The 12285-nt window shown below is 40.0% G+C and overlaps 1 protein-coding gene across 2 annotated transcripts in view; it reads right to left on the bottom strand.

Moving 5' to 3' along the window:
* Mospd2 (motile sperm domain containing 2) overlaps positions 1 to 12180 on the bottom strand; it is a 42016-nt gene extending 29836 nt beyond the window's left edge. Inside the window, exons 1-2 of one of the 2 annotated variants that reach the window (XM_021153605.2) lie at positions 11969 to 12180; positions 11748 to 11817 (exon numbers count right to left, since the gene is read on the bottom strand). In XM_021153605.2, coding sequence (XP_021009264.1) covers positions 11748 to 11817; positions 11969 to 11977 — 79 coding nt within the window. In that variant the 5' untranslated portion in view covers positions 11978 to 12180. The remainder of the gene's footprint in view (positions 1 to 11747; positions 11818 to 11968) is intronic. The other variant, XM_021153606.2, reaches the window with a different exon arrangement.
* Between the last annotated feature and the right edge of the window lie 105 nt (positions 12181 to 12285).

The raw sequence follows: 12285 nt of genomic DNA on the forward strand, positions 1-12285 counted from the left end.
TCAAGGGCTGACACTATTACTGATGCTATGATTTGTTTACTGACAGGAGCCTGGCATGGCTGTCCTCTGAGAGTCCCAACCAGCAGATGATTGAGACAGACACAGATATTTACACCCAACCATTGGATTGAGGTCAGGAACCCATATGGTTGAATTAAGGAAAGACTGAAGAAGCTGAAGGGGAGGGCGGCCCCATAGGAAGACCAACAGTCTCAACTAACTCAGACCCCAGGGAGCTACCAGAGACTATGCCACCTACCAGGCAGCATACATGGGCTGGGCTGGTCTCAGAGGGAGAAGATGCACCTAATCCTTGGGAGACTAGAGGCCCCATGGAAGGAAGTGGGCTGGCGGGGGAGCACCCTTTCCAAGGCAAGGGGAAGGAGGAATGGGATGAGAAACTGTAGGAGGGGGTACAAAGAGGGGAGTAACAACTAGAATGTAAATAAAATAATAATAATAAAACTATAATTTAATGTGAAAAAGCACTAGAGTTGGGCAGATGTCTAACTTCTATGCTATATGTCTACTTCCTGCCAATAACCCGGAGATATAACTTGCCATGGTCTCCCTGGGATGTTCTTACTCTGTCCAACTGGCTAGCCCTCATGGCCAGTTCTCAGGATCCATTACCCCATAGTGTCTCGGATCCATTACCCCATGGTGTCTTCTCTTCTCTCCATCTTCTCCCTCCTGGTCCTGCTTTAGACTCCAAGCTCAGGAACCAAAGCCTTGCCCACCTCTCTTCTGCACAGGCTGTAGGTTTCTTTATTTAACCAATAGTTTTAAAATAAGGAGCTAGGTTAAGTAGTACGGATCTCCTCCTCCTTGGGGTTAAGTAGACCATGGGGGCCAGTATCTAATACATAGTAACAGATCAAACCTCAACAAGTTTGAGTTACTGGTATACATGCTATCTCTCCCCCCAAAACACTAAAGGCTCAGAGTCTGTACCTCGAAGAATTCTCCAAACTCTATTCTGTTTTTTATTGTCAGTTTCTCAAGAGTTTTCCCCTCCAAGTGCTACAGCAGTTTCAGGAATTTCCCTGGCTTCTCCATTTCCTTGTCCTTCACAAATATTTAGTTGCTAAGTTGTACAATGTCTCCTCTACATTTGCACTGCCTTTAGTTCAGGGCCTTGAGCTAAGAGAAGAAAGGGCAGGAAGTAGAAAGTGCTTTTGAGCCGATTAACCTCTTTGAGTCTCCACTTTCTTAATCTTTAGACTGTTTTATATACTCCGAGGCCTGTGTGAGGGTCAGATAAAAAAGAATGCATGAAAGTGCCTGGAAATTTAAACCACCATAAAATAGGACTCTATAAATCATATATTTGTGAAATGTCATCTGGGGTAAAGTTTTCAATATATGGGCTCTATTTTTCTAATTTATAAAATGAGAGGGCCCATACTTCATCAACCTTGGAAGACTGTTTAAGCTCTGTAATTTGAAAATTCATTTGTACTCCAAGCACATTTTCCCTTTAATTATAAATGACATTTGCGAGAATAAGATGACTTTAAAAGAGTTAACATGACCTTCTGTCTCATTAAGGAGGGATCATTTAGTTTGGCCATTGTACCTGTAGGATATGTTCCTTAAAATTACAGTTGCCTTCATCCTCTTACAGGAAAATGTCTGTCAAGTACCCAAGTTTGCATAAGCAGAGTTTACTAGTTCTTCTTCCCAATAAAAGTGGTATTCAGTGAAAAAGGAGACTAAGTAAGTTCCCAAGTCAAACACACTAAGCATGTAGAAATATTCTATAGCTTCATCCCCATGGTTTCATAGGAGACATTAAATGGACATGTGTTCAAAGGTCAAGGTTTAAAATTTGCTCCATTGTTAGAAACTTTCAAAAACAAATCTGTCTTTTTCTGTCCCCTTTTGTTCATGATTCAGACAAACACTACAGTGATGCCTTGCCCTGGCTCGGGTCATAGCGTCAGCAGTCTTACCTCCCATTGCTTTTGTATAACCAGTACAAATGTCAGCACAATGAAAGAAGCAAATGATATTTAGGATGATGATGAGAATTTTGACCTCACTGGCTCCCACAAGAACCTTGGATATCCACTAGGGTCCCAGTGTACACTGAAATATACTTTCTTAGAATGATACTTGGCAAGTGATACAAGCTCAGTTAAAATGAACTACAATTAAAAAATAAAAGGAAATCATTATTGTTAACATGACTGCTACTGGTAGCCCCATCATTAACAAGACACAGACTACTACTAGAAATTTAAAGTCTGCTTCCTTCTGTAGTTGTCATGTACACCAGTCTCTGAAATCAAAGATCTCCATTGAACATGATTATTATTAATAGGAACATATTTACATAGGAAATTCTGTTGTTGCTGTTTTAACCCTTTAATCCTGGGCATGCAAAAATGAAATCAGAGAAGGGGAAAGAAATGAGAAGAGATAGCTGGAGAGGGCAAGAGTTTGGCAGAGAGAGGCAGGAGAAAAGTATCGACAAAAGGAAAGAGGGAAAAGGCCAAGGGAGGAAGGTGGGAGAGAACACAAGAGAGCAGCAGAGGAAAGAGACCAGGGATACAAGGCAGACAGAAGGAGAAGAATGAGAACAGAGAAGAAAGCGAAAGGTCAGGATCCCATGGCTTACGACGGACAGCATGAACAAGGGACATTGTTAGCTATATTTAGTACAACAAAATCCACCTTTCTTTTTTTTAAAATTTATTACAAATTCTTATTTATTTGAATACCTGCCCTTCAGTTCTGTGGGCTCTACAGCACAGTCAAACTCCTTAGTCCACCTCGCCCAGTGGCCCTAGCCCCCAAGCGGACACGGGACCCTATTTTTGCCCCACAATTGGGCAAAAAGCAAACCAAACCAAGCCACTCCCTTAGCACTTGGCCACAATCTACTCCAAATTTCTCAGTATCTGTCAAGCTATCTGGAAGACTGAGTGAAAAGTGATCTTCTATGACAGAATATGTATCAGAGTCACAAGAGGATGCTAACACAGGCATTCTTGGGTTCTGTGTCTAGATCATGATTTTTTTTTTTTGTGGGGGGGGAGGGTATCCAAGAATCAACAATCTAAATTAGGAATTGATTTAGTGAACCTCTGTCCTACTGCAGGACCTGGCAATTCTCATCACCCTACCCCATGTCAAGTTAGATTAAAAAATAACTCATACCTTGAGGGAAATAGATAAACTCTGCTGCTGATACACTGTATGCTTATTTAAAATCCCTTTAAAACATAAACTGAAAAAAAAAAATTCTCAGGCAAGGGCTGTATAGAAATAGGCCTTAAATGATCACCAGTCAGGTGCATGGAAGGTGAAACTTTCTATTTCACACAAGGGCTAAATTTTCACCAGTCACCAGCTAATTAATACCCAGGCTAAACAGACTTAATGGATTTTGGCCATTCCTGCATTATTATGGACTGTGTCCAGGCCTCCTTGTGGGCTCATTGTGTACAATCTTGTGTTTGTTCTTCTTAGCCCAAGTCAAATGGGAGAGTGTGGGGCCCATTTCATTAAAAATCCAGGCCTGGCAACACAAGCCTGTAATTCCAGTTACTCAGGAAGCCAAGGTAGGAAGATCACAAGGCCAAGACCTACACCACTGACACAGTGAATTCAATGACAGCCAGGAAACTTAACGAGATACTTTTTCAAACTAAGAACTGAGAAAAGAAAGGCTGAGCTATACAACTCAATAGCAGTGTGCCAGCCTAGCATGTGTGAAGCCCTGCATTCCATCTCCAGCATACACACACACACACACACACACACACACACACACACACCATATGGAAATATTGTTCATGAAAACTGAGCAGGAACAGCTCCTTAAGTGACACCTGCAGAGTCCCTGTGTAATGAGGGAGCAAGCACAAGATGAGTAGGGCTACCACTGACCTCCACCGCTGAGCTCCAAGAGGTCAGGGAGCTTGGAATGCCACTTCCCCACCTTCCTAATCCTTACCAAAAATAGATGCCCATTACATTTTTGATATAGAATGATTATCTCCATGAAAGTCTGGCTCCCACCACCCCTGATGTTCCTCATAGCCCAGATCTTTAATAATACATTACATTGTTCTTGCCCTTTATAAGTTAAAAATTTACAGAAAATAAACTTATCAAATACCTAGCCAACAAAGATCGCAAAGTACAACAACAACAACAACAAACAACAACCAAAAACCTATCCAAAAAAACCAACCAAGCAAAACCTAGCTTAATGACTTCAGCTAAAATTACCCTTGATCTTTCCATATTAGTTTTCTATTAGTTTTGACATGTAATTGGTAATTTCCATTGTGATACCCTCATTAAAAATATGGGCTATTTAGTAGAAGTAAGAATCACACACATTGCCACAACGTTAGTAATCCAGAGAGATATGTTGGTTGTTTCGGCTTCCTAAAATTTAATTTACTTTTAAGTACCTGTTTATTATGACTTCAAATATAATTACCTAATGGTGTGAGAACCTGGCCTTTATGATCTAGCTGCTTTAGATTTTCTGAGACTTTTATTATTGATCACATGATAAGTTTTGTAAGCATGCCAAAAGTAGAAAGATATATTTTAAAATACTTGTTTTCTATTTGTTTGGTACAAAACTTACATACATACACACACACACACACACACACACACACACACACACACACCCCTCTATACATACATATGCATATCTACCTACAATCAAGTTAGTTCACTGTGGTGTTAAAATCTAAAATCTTAAGTGTGCTGTGTTCTAGTAGTGAAAGAAATGTACTGGAATAGATTCTTTCACAGGTGCATGGATTTCTCAAGTTTCCTTTATAATTCCTGGAACTTAGCATTTTTAAGGCTACATAAGTAGCTTTTGAGTTGTTAAATGACTTGTTCACTGAGAATATACAGCAGTACAACAAAAAAAAGAACCGATTCTAATTAGAAAAAGTAATATAAATAACAAGTCCTACAAAGAACATAAATGTTGTAACATTGTTTACTGAAATGTAACAAATTTATATTCTTTGAAAAAATGGTGAAAGAAGAGGAAAAGTCCTTTGGGGATTCTTATTATTCTATTTAATCATGTAGGGATCTTCTGTTGTTGTTGTTTCTTTTTTTTTTTTTAATTTATTTTGAGACAGGGATCCATCCCAACATGGCCTCATATATATTATGAAGCTGAGGCTGGCTTTCAACGCTCGATCTTCACCTCAAGTGCAGGGATAATAGACATAAACTATCACACTCGGTTCTTTTGGACACTTTATTATGATGATCAGCTTTAATTGTCATCTTGATACAAACTGGAATCATCTAGGATGAGTCTCGATGAGCGACTCTCTACATGGGGTTGGACTGTGGCATGTTTGTGGAGGGCTGTTTTAATTAAGTTAATGAATGTGGCAATGTCTAACCCACTGTAGGCAGCACTATTCCCTTGGCAAGGAGTTTAGAACTTTGTAAGAGTAGAGGAATTGAGCAAATGGAAGGAAGCAAATAAGCCTGTATGCATACATTGTTCTCTTCTCTTGTTTGTAAATGGAATGTGACTTGCAATTTGAGGTTCCTGTCTCCCTTTACCCATAATATTGGATTTTAAGTAAAATAAAGTGGTTTTTTTTCCTTCTATTGTCTTTTCTTCAGGGTGTTTTAGTATAGTAATTAAAAGAAACTAAAACACTTAGCAAATCAGACTTATTAGTTAAGAGATTAAATTTTCAGAAATGAAAAAAATCTCTCCTATACCCTATTGTCAAGAGCACATGTTAAGTTTGGAGATGTGGGTTACTGGTACTGTCCTTGTCTAGCCCAAGTAAGGGTCTGGGCTCCCTAGTACCACACAATAAATGAAGACTATACTGTTAATTAGATAAGCATACTGTACTCTTTTTGTCCAAGCTTCTCAAATAACTGTGACTCAAACAAAAAATCACCATCCTAGAAGTGACACCTTTTCATTATTATATGGTTTAAAAGTGAAAATGTCACTAAACACTGAAAATTGAATAGGGATAAATAAAATGCACATATGAATTTTTAAAAGCCCACAGAAACCCACATGAAGTGTGAGCTGCACATCTGGTACATATGTGCTCATGTATGCTCTTTGGTTGGTGGTTCCATCGCTGAGAGTCCCAAGGGTCCAGGTTAGTTGAATCTCTTGGTATTTCTATGCAGTTACTATCCCCTGTGGGGCCCACAATCCTTCCCCAAACTCTTCTATAAGAATCCCCAAGCTCCATGCACTGTTTGGCTGGGCTATAGGTGTCTGTATCTGTCTGAGTCCACTGCTGGGTGGAGCCACTCAGAGGACAGTGCCAGGGTAGGGGGATACTTAGGGGAGCCTTTGCCCACTGAAAGAAGGGTAGGGGTAGGGGTAGGGGGTCATTACTGACATTGATGATTAAAATGTAAGCTCGTCTACCAATTCTTTATTCTCATCTAAGTTTATAACTCAAGCTTGGTAATTTTAGATCTATCATAAGGATAAAACTTGATCCTTTTAAAAAACTGACTTTAGCCTCTATATAAAGGTAAAAAAAAGAAAGAGAAGGACAAACATCTAATAAAGTGTTGGTGGAGGAAACTTCATAGGTCTAATACAAAGCAAGAGAATGAGCAAGACCAAAGTGCAGGAAAAGTGTCTCTCAAATGTCACAGTACATAGAAAGCATTGAAGACTGTGGATCTAGACCTTTGGCTGAGTAGTAAACACATGGCTGCTTACTCTTTCATGCTTCAGACATTATGTCCATTAAAAACATCCGCATTCAATTAAAACAAAATAAAAATTAAAAGCGCAGAATTGTACCTGGGTGAGAGCAATCAAATAGCAACTGAAGAAACCACAATACCATGGGTAATTCTGAATACATTAAAATTCTGCCCAAATCAGTAATAGTGGCATAAACTAAAAACACTATATAACTGAATATAAGCATATGAAAAGAAGTTTAGGCAAACTAGCAATCAAATGTAAACTAAAAAACTACCAGTCAAGGAATTATGACAATAAATGTGGAGAAGGTAGGGTTAAACAAACATTATTCTACAGGGCCAGTAGCAATGAACTCTTGCAGCTTATATGACTTATATGATGGGAGTTTGGTATAGATTATCAAATGAGTCCCAAGTGTTTATTTGTGGACATAATAATCTGATTTCAAGACATGTGTCTTAGGGTTTCTATTCCTGCACAAACATCATGACCAAGAAGCAAGTTGGGGAGGAAAGGGTTTATTCAGCTTACACTTCCACACTGCTGTTCATCACCAAGGAAGTCAGGACTGGAACTCAAGCAGGTCAGGAAGCAGGAGCTGATGCAGAGGCCATTGGAGGGATGTTCTTTACTGGCTTGCTTCCCCTGGTTTGCTCAGCCTGCTCTCTTATAGAACCAAGACTACCAGCCCAGAGATGGTCCCACCCACAAGGGGCCTTTCCCCCTTGATCACTAATTGAGAAAATGCCTTACAGTTGTATCTCATGGAGGCATTTCCTCAACTGAAGCTCCTTTCTCTGTGATAACTCAGCTGTGTCAAGTTGACACACAAAACTAGCCAGTAGAACATATATCCAAAGGAAGTCATTTTAACTGCTTCATAAACTGCCTCTCAACATGTCCTGAGGATAAACACTGACATCCAAGGTCCCAGCACATTTCTTCTGTTTCCATCCCTGTGCTCACTTCTTGTCGAGGCTCACCACAGCAAGCTTCTACTTCTTCCTTACGGAGCTGCATATCTTTTCACCTCAGTGCCTTTCCTCAGACTCTCTGACCCTAGGTGATCACCTTCTCTACCGGGCGATGTTCTGCCTACGTTCCAAAAAATACCACCTGGGTTAGTCAGCTTCCTGGCATGGCAAGTCTCTGAGATGAAGAAAGTAAAGGTTTATTTTGTGTCAGAGGGTTAGCAGTTCCATTTGTGATCAGTTGGCCTAGATGCCATCGGACCTGGAATGAAGAGGGACATAAGGAAGTGGGCATGTAGCAGGCCCAAACAGGGGAGCAATAGGAAAAGGAAGGAATCAGGGTATTATAAGCACCTTTAAAGGCATCACTCCCAATAATCTAAGACTCCCTTACTTGGTAAACAGCTCTTAAAGATTCTGCCATTTCCCAATAGCACCATGTTTTAGAGCAAGTTTTTTTTTTTTTGTTTTACAGTGGGGGAGCTGCCAAGCTTTGCATGAAGTTGCTTCTAACTCAGTCCTAACCTGATCACCAAGAGGTATCTCTCCTTAGCACTTCTCACTCAAAGAAGTTCTTTGAGAAGAGGTTTCATGGGTCTTAGGCTGGAGTGCACATCACCAGGTAGTCAAAGAGAATTAGCTTCTTTGAATTCCACATCCTCCCACTTTCTAGGATTACAGGTGCATACTGCCTCGCCAAGGGACTTCTTCAGTTCACATTTCTCAGAATTGAATTCACCTTCTTTAGCAGATTGTCTTTGTTCGAATACTTTCACTAGATTGTACAAGTTAGAAAAATGGCTCTATCATTGCACTTTCTCTAATACTGACAAACTGCTTTATAGAATTAAGCGGATAATGAGTACTGTCAGGACTGAATAAATTATTGTCACAAAGTGGAAATATAAAGAATAAAACATGTTTCTCATTTGAGACTCAGCATGGAATTTCTCACAGTAACAATGAAGGAGAAAAGTAATTATGAACCTGTATTTTCTGCTTTTTTGTCTGCTCAAAAAAAAAATCTATCCATATTTGGTAATATTTTCCGCAGGCATGAACAAAATGAGCTTGGGACTCCCAAGAACCTGTTTTCAACTGACTGTCTGAAAGGAAAGTCCTTGAGGAAAATAAATAGTTTTATTTAGGAAAAACATCATTATGGCTTGTTTGCTTTAAACCTTCTATGAAACAAAATATTACTAATGAAAATAGAGACTGCAAAGCAAGTGAATGTTCTAAATACAAAGTTACTTTGTCTTATTTTATCTATCTATCTGTCTATTTATATGTTTATATATTTCTATGTTTTAAATCAGGATTTCCCTTTTAGCTCATGCCTACCCGGAACTCACTATAACAGACCATGTTACTTTGGAAGTTAAATGTCGTCCTCCTTCAGCCTCTTCAATTCTAGGATTACATGCGCAAATGAAGCCCATCAGCTTTACCAAACTTCATTTCTATAAGCCAAACTTAGAAGGGAGAATGCCTATGAACTAAAGAGCCGTATCATATTTCAGAGTACCGGTGCAACTTTCAGGTGAGGAAGGCCTCTCATGGTTTCTACTTTCCTTACTTCTGTGGAGCTAACTCACATACCAGTTCACCTATACCTCATTGTGTATATTTAAGGGTAAAACCACCCCAATACTTAATACCATACACAGTGCCTGATTCTGGGGAAAAGAAAGCTTGTCCTTATAATATACACGATGAAGGCCGTTTTCTTGTTTTTGTTTTTGTTTTGTTTGCCAGACTTTTGGTAGGTAAGGGGAGCTGGTTAGAGATAGTTCTTAATTTAAAATGTTAATTCTTCCAATGGTTTTCTAATGCATATCTTTAAGTAGTGCTATATGCACTTAAAGAGTAGGTACTGAGCACTGTGCAAGGTACTGAGGAGTGAGATAAATAAAAGGCTTCTGCCTCCAACTTCTCTAGGTTGCTACTAACCAAACCCATCCATTATCTACTGGAGGAAATGAACAATAAACAAATCAGACAATTACAGGCTAGGAGGGAAAGTAAGCAGGGCAGGAAGCTACTTAATAACCAGTGAAGGCCTCCCAGATACATTTAAAAGCCTCACAGATACATTTAAATTCTAAAAAGACAAAAGGAAACAAAAAAAATCCTAGCCTTACATATGAACTGGGGAAAAGTATCCCAGAGGAAGCAAAATGGAAATGTCCCAAGATACAAACAGACTCATTCTGTCTGAAGCACACAAATGAGGCAGTGTGTTTATATTTTTCAAACTGTGGGTCATGTTTTGGATTGTGATGTCAACTTTGTAGGTCATTGCATTTTTTTTTAAAGGAAGTCAAATAGAAAATACATCAGCTACATTGTTTTAGACTAAGTATTCAAGTTTGGTTTTGTGTGTGTGTGTGTGTGTGTGTGGTGTGTGTGTATGCATCTGTGTGTATATTGGGTTACTATTTGTATCTTCCTTAATGCAGGGAGTGGTCAAATCTGTACTAAGCAAAGAGAGAAATAACAGGAAAGGAAGTAGCAGGTAGCTAGGAGGTATAAAACATATGGCTTCCCAATTGTAGGCCACTGAGACGAATGGGGACTTTATTCTAAATGCATACAGTGGGAAGACAGTGAAGGGTTTCAAGCTGGGGAGTGACATGATCTAATTTGACATCACAACGTTGCTGAAACATTACTAAAGTTGAAATCCAAAAGGCTTGAATAGCAAGCCAAGCTAAGACTCTAACCCCAGAGATTCTGAGCAAATTGCTTAATCGGACTACACATCACTTCCCCCATTTAAAGATGAGACAGTGGAATCACGGTGACCTTTTAAGACCTTGGAGATTGCATAATTCATCTATTTTCTGCTTGTTCCCTTGAGCATAAGTAAATGATGACTGTAGAATGGCCAATTCATTAGTTATATCTCAACTTACTATAAACCACATAGCGATGAAGTATACTCCTATAGAAAGTTATTTTAGAAGTACTTCTTTACTGTCACCAGAGATGATAATAGACATGAACAAGATCTCTGTGCTAAAAGTTAATAGAGTACTTTTGCAACTCTCTGGTACAAAGTTTGGTACATGAAGAAAATTGGCCAGGAGGCATGAAAAGATTTACTGGCAGGGCTACTTGGAATGGACTTAGTTATTTGTTCTAGGTCACGAACTGATATGTAGCACAGAACAGTATAAAGGTGTATGAATCTTCTGCCAAGCACTACAATCAAAATACACCAGTTTAGTTCTTTCCATGGTAACCAATGACTGAGGCAAAATCTAAATTGACCACCTACTGGATTTAGTTCTACACTTGATGGTCTGATACATGTTTCTTCACTTAATTCTTAACCTTACTTGCATTTCATAGATATGGAAACAGGAACTCAGAACATGGAAGCAAGCTATTTTGTGGAAGGGGGCTACATTAGTATCAATCAAGGCAAATGACAAGCAACCCCAGTGTTTCAAATTCCATATTTATAACTTATTCTAAATGTTTAAAAACAAGGTACAAGCACTAAGTCATCAGATTAAATACTTGACAAGATTCTATGACAGTGACCAGAATATTCAACCAATAAACCAGTTCTGCACTTACAGAAACTTTTGAGTACAGAATGTGAAGAGAGAACTTGTGCGTAGCACTTTTGGTTTTAAGAAGCGGAATTAAGCAAAATAAAAGGAACTGGATTACCAAATTATGTACAAACTATATGGCAACAGTACAATGGCAGTTTCCAGGTTCGTTTTCTGGTGAAAGGCCAGCGAAGGAGCCATGAACTGAACAGTGTCACCTATGTCATTGGCCAATATGTTCATAGCCTGTGAGGCCCATGAAAATAAGGAGATGCTGGACATTTTGATTTCTAACTTTCACTAACAGTTTAAAGGAAGCACACCATCTGCCCAAGTGAAGCAGCGCACATCGTATGGCAAAACCTTTGAAACATGTACAGCATCTTTCCAGTGAAGGTTGGAAAGGTCTCTTAACATCTCCCGTCAAAACACCCACAAACACACCAGTAAAAGTTGGATATGCTCACTGCACACTCCACTTTAAGTCACAGAAAGCATGCTTACCTGTCACATACTCAGCTTCAAATCTCCGCCGGGTCTCTGAGATTAGCTTGGCTTTATTCTGAGCGTTATTCTGTATAGGAGACACAACAAAACCTTAAGATGCTCGTGGTCCTTACCCAGATCACTCCCAACACAGCTCACCTGCACCGGAGCGCACGGGCCCTGGGCCTGGAAGCTGTCTTCCAGGCTCACGGCCCAGGCAGCGATGAGGTGCTGCTCACCTCGGCCATGGTCACAGTCGCGGAACCGATTGTGGTTGTACCCGTCGCTCGTTCCACAGCCAGCAGCCAAGTGTCTCATCACCAGCCAGCCCAGCCCAAAGGTAGATCAAGAAGGGAGGGAGGGAGGGGGGGTCGCGTGACACCGGAACGTAGAAGGAAGTGCCTCCACACTGTCCAATCCCATAGTGTTGTCCGGGGTAGAGGCGGGAATAAGTGCTCTGCTGGGCTCCCACTTGCTTCTCTAAAGGAGAAACCCCGCCTTTCGACGACCTCCTGGCACTGCTGTCCCGCCCCAAGTAGCCTGGAGCACTCTGATG

Source organism: Mus caroli, chromosome X (genome assembly GCF_900094665.2).
Source record: "Mus caroli chromosome X, CAROLI_EIJ_v1.1, whole genome shotgun sequence".
Lineage (NCBI taxonomy): Eukaryota > Metazoa > Chordata > Mammalia > Rodentia > Muridae > Mus > Mus caroli.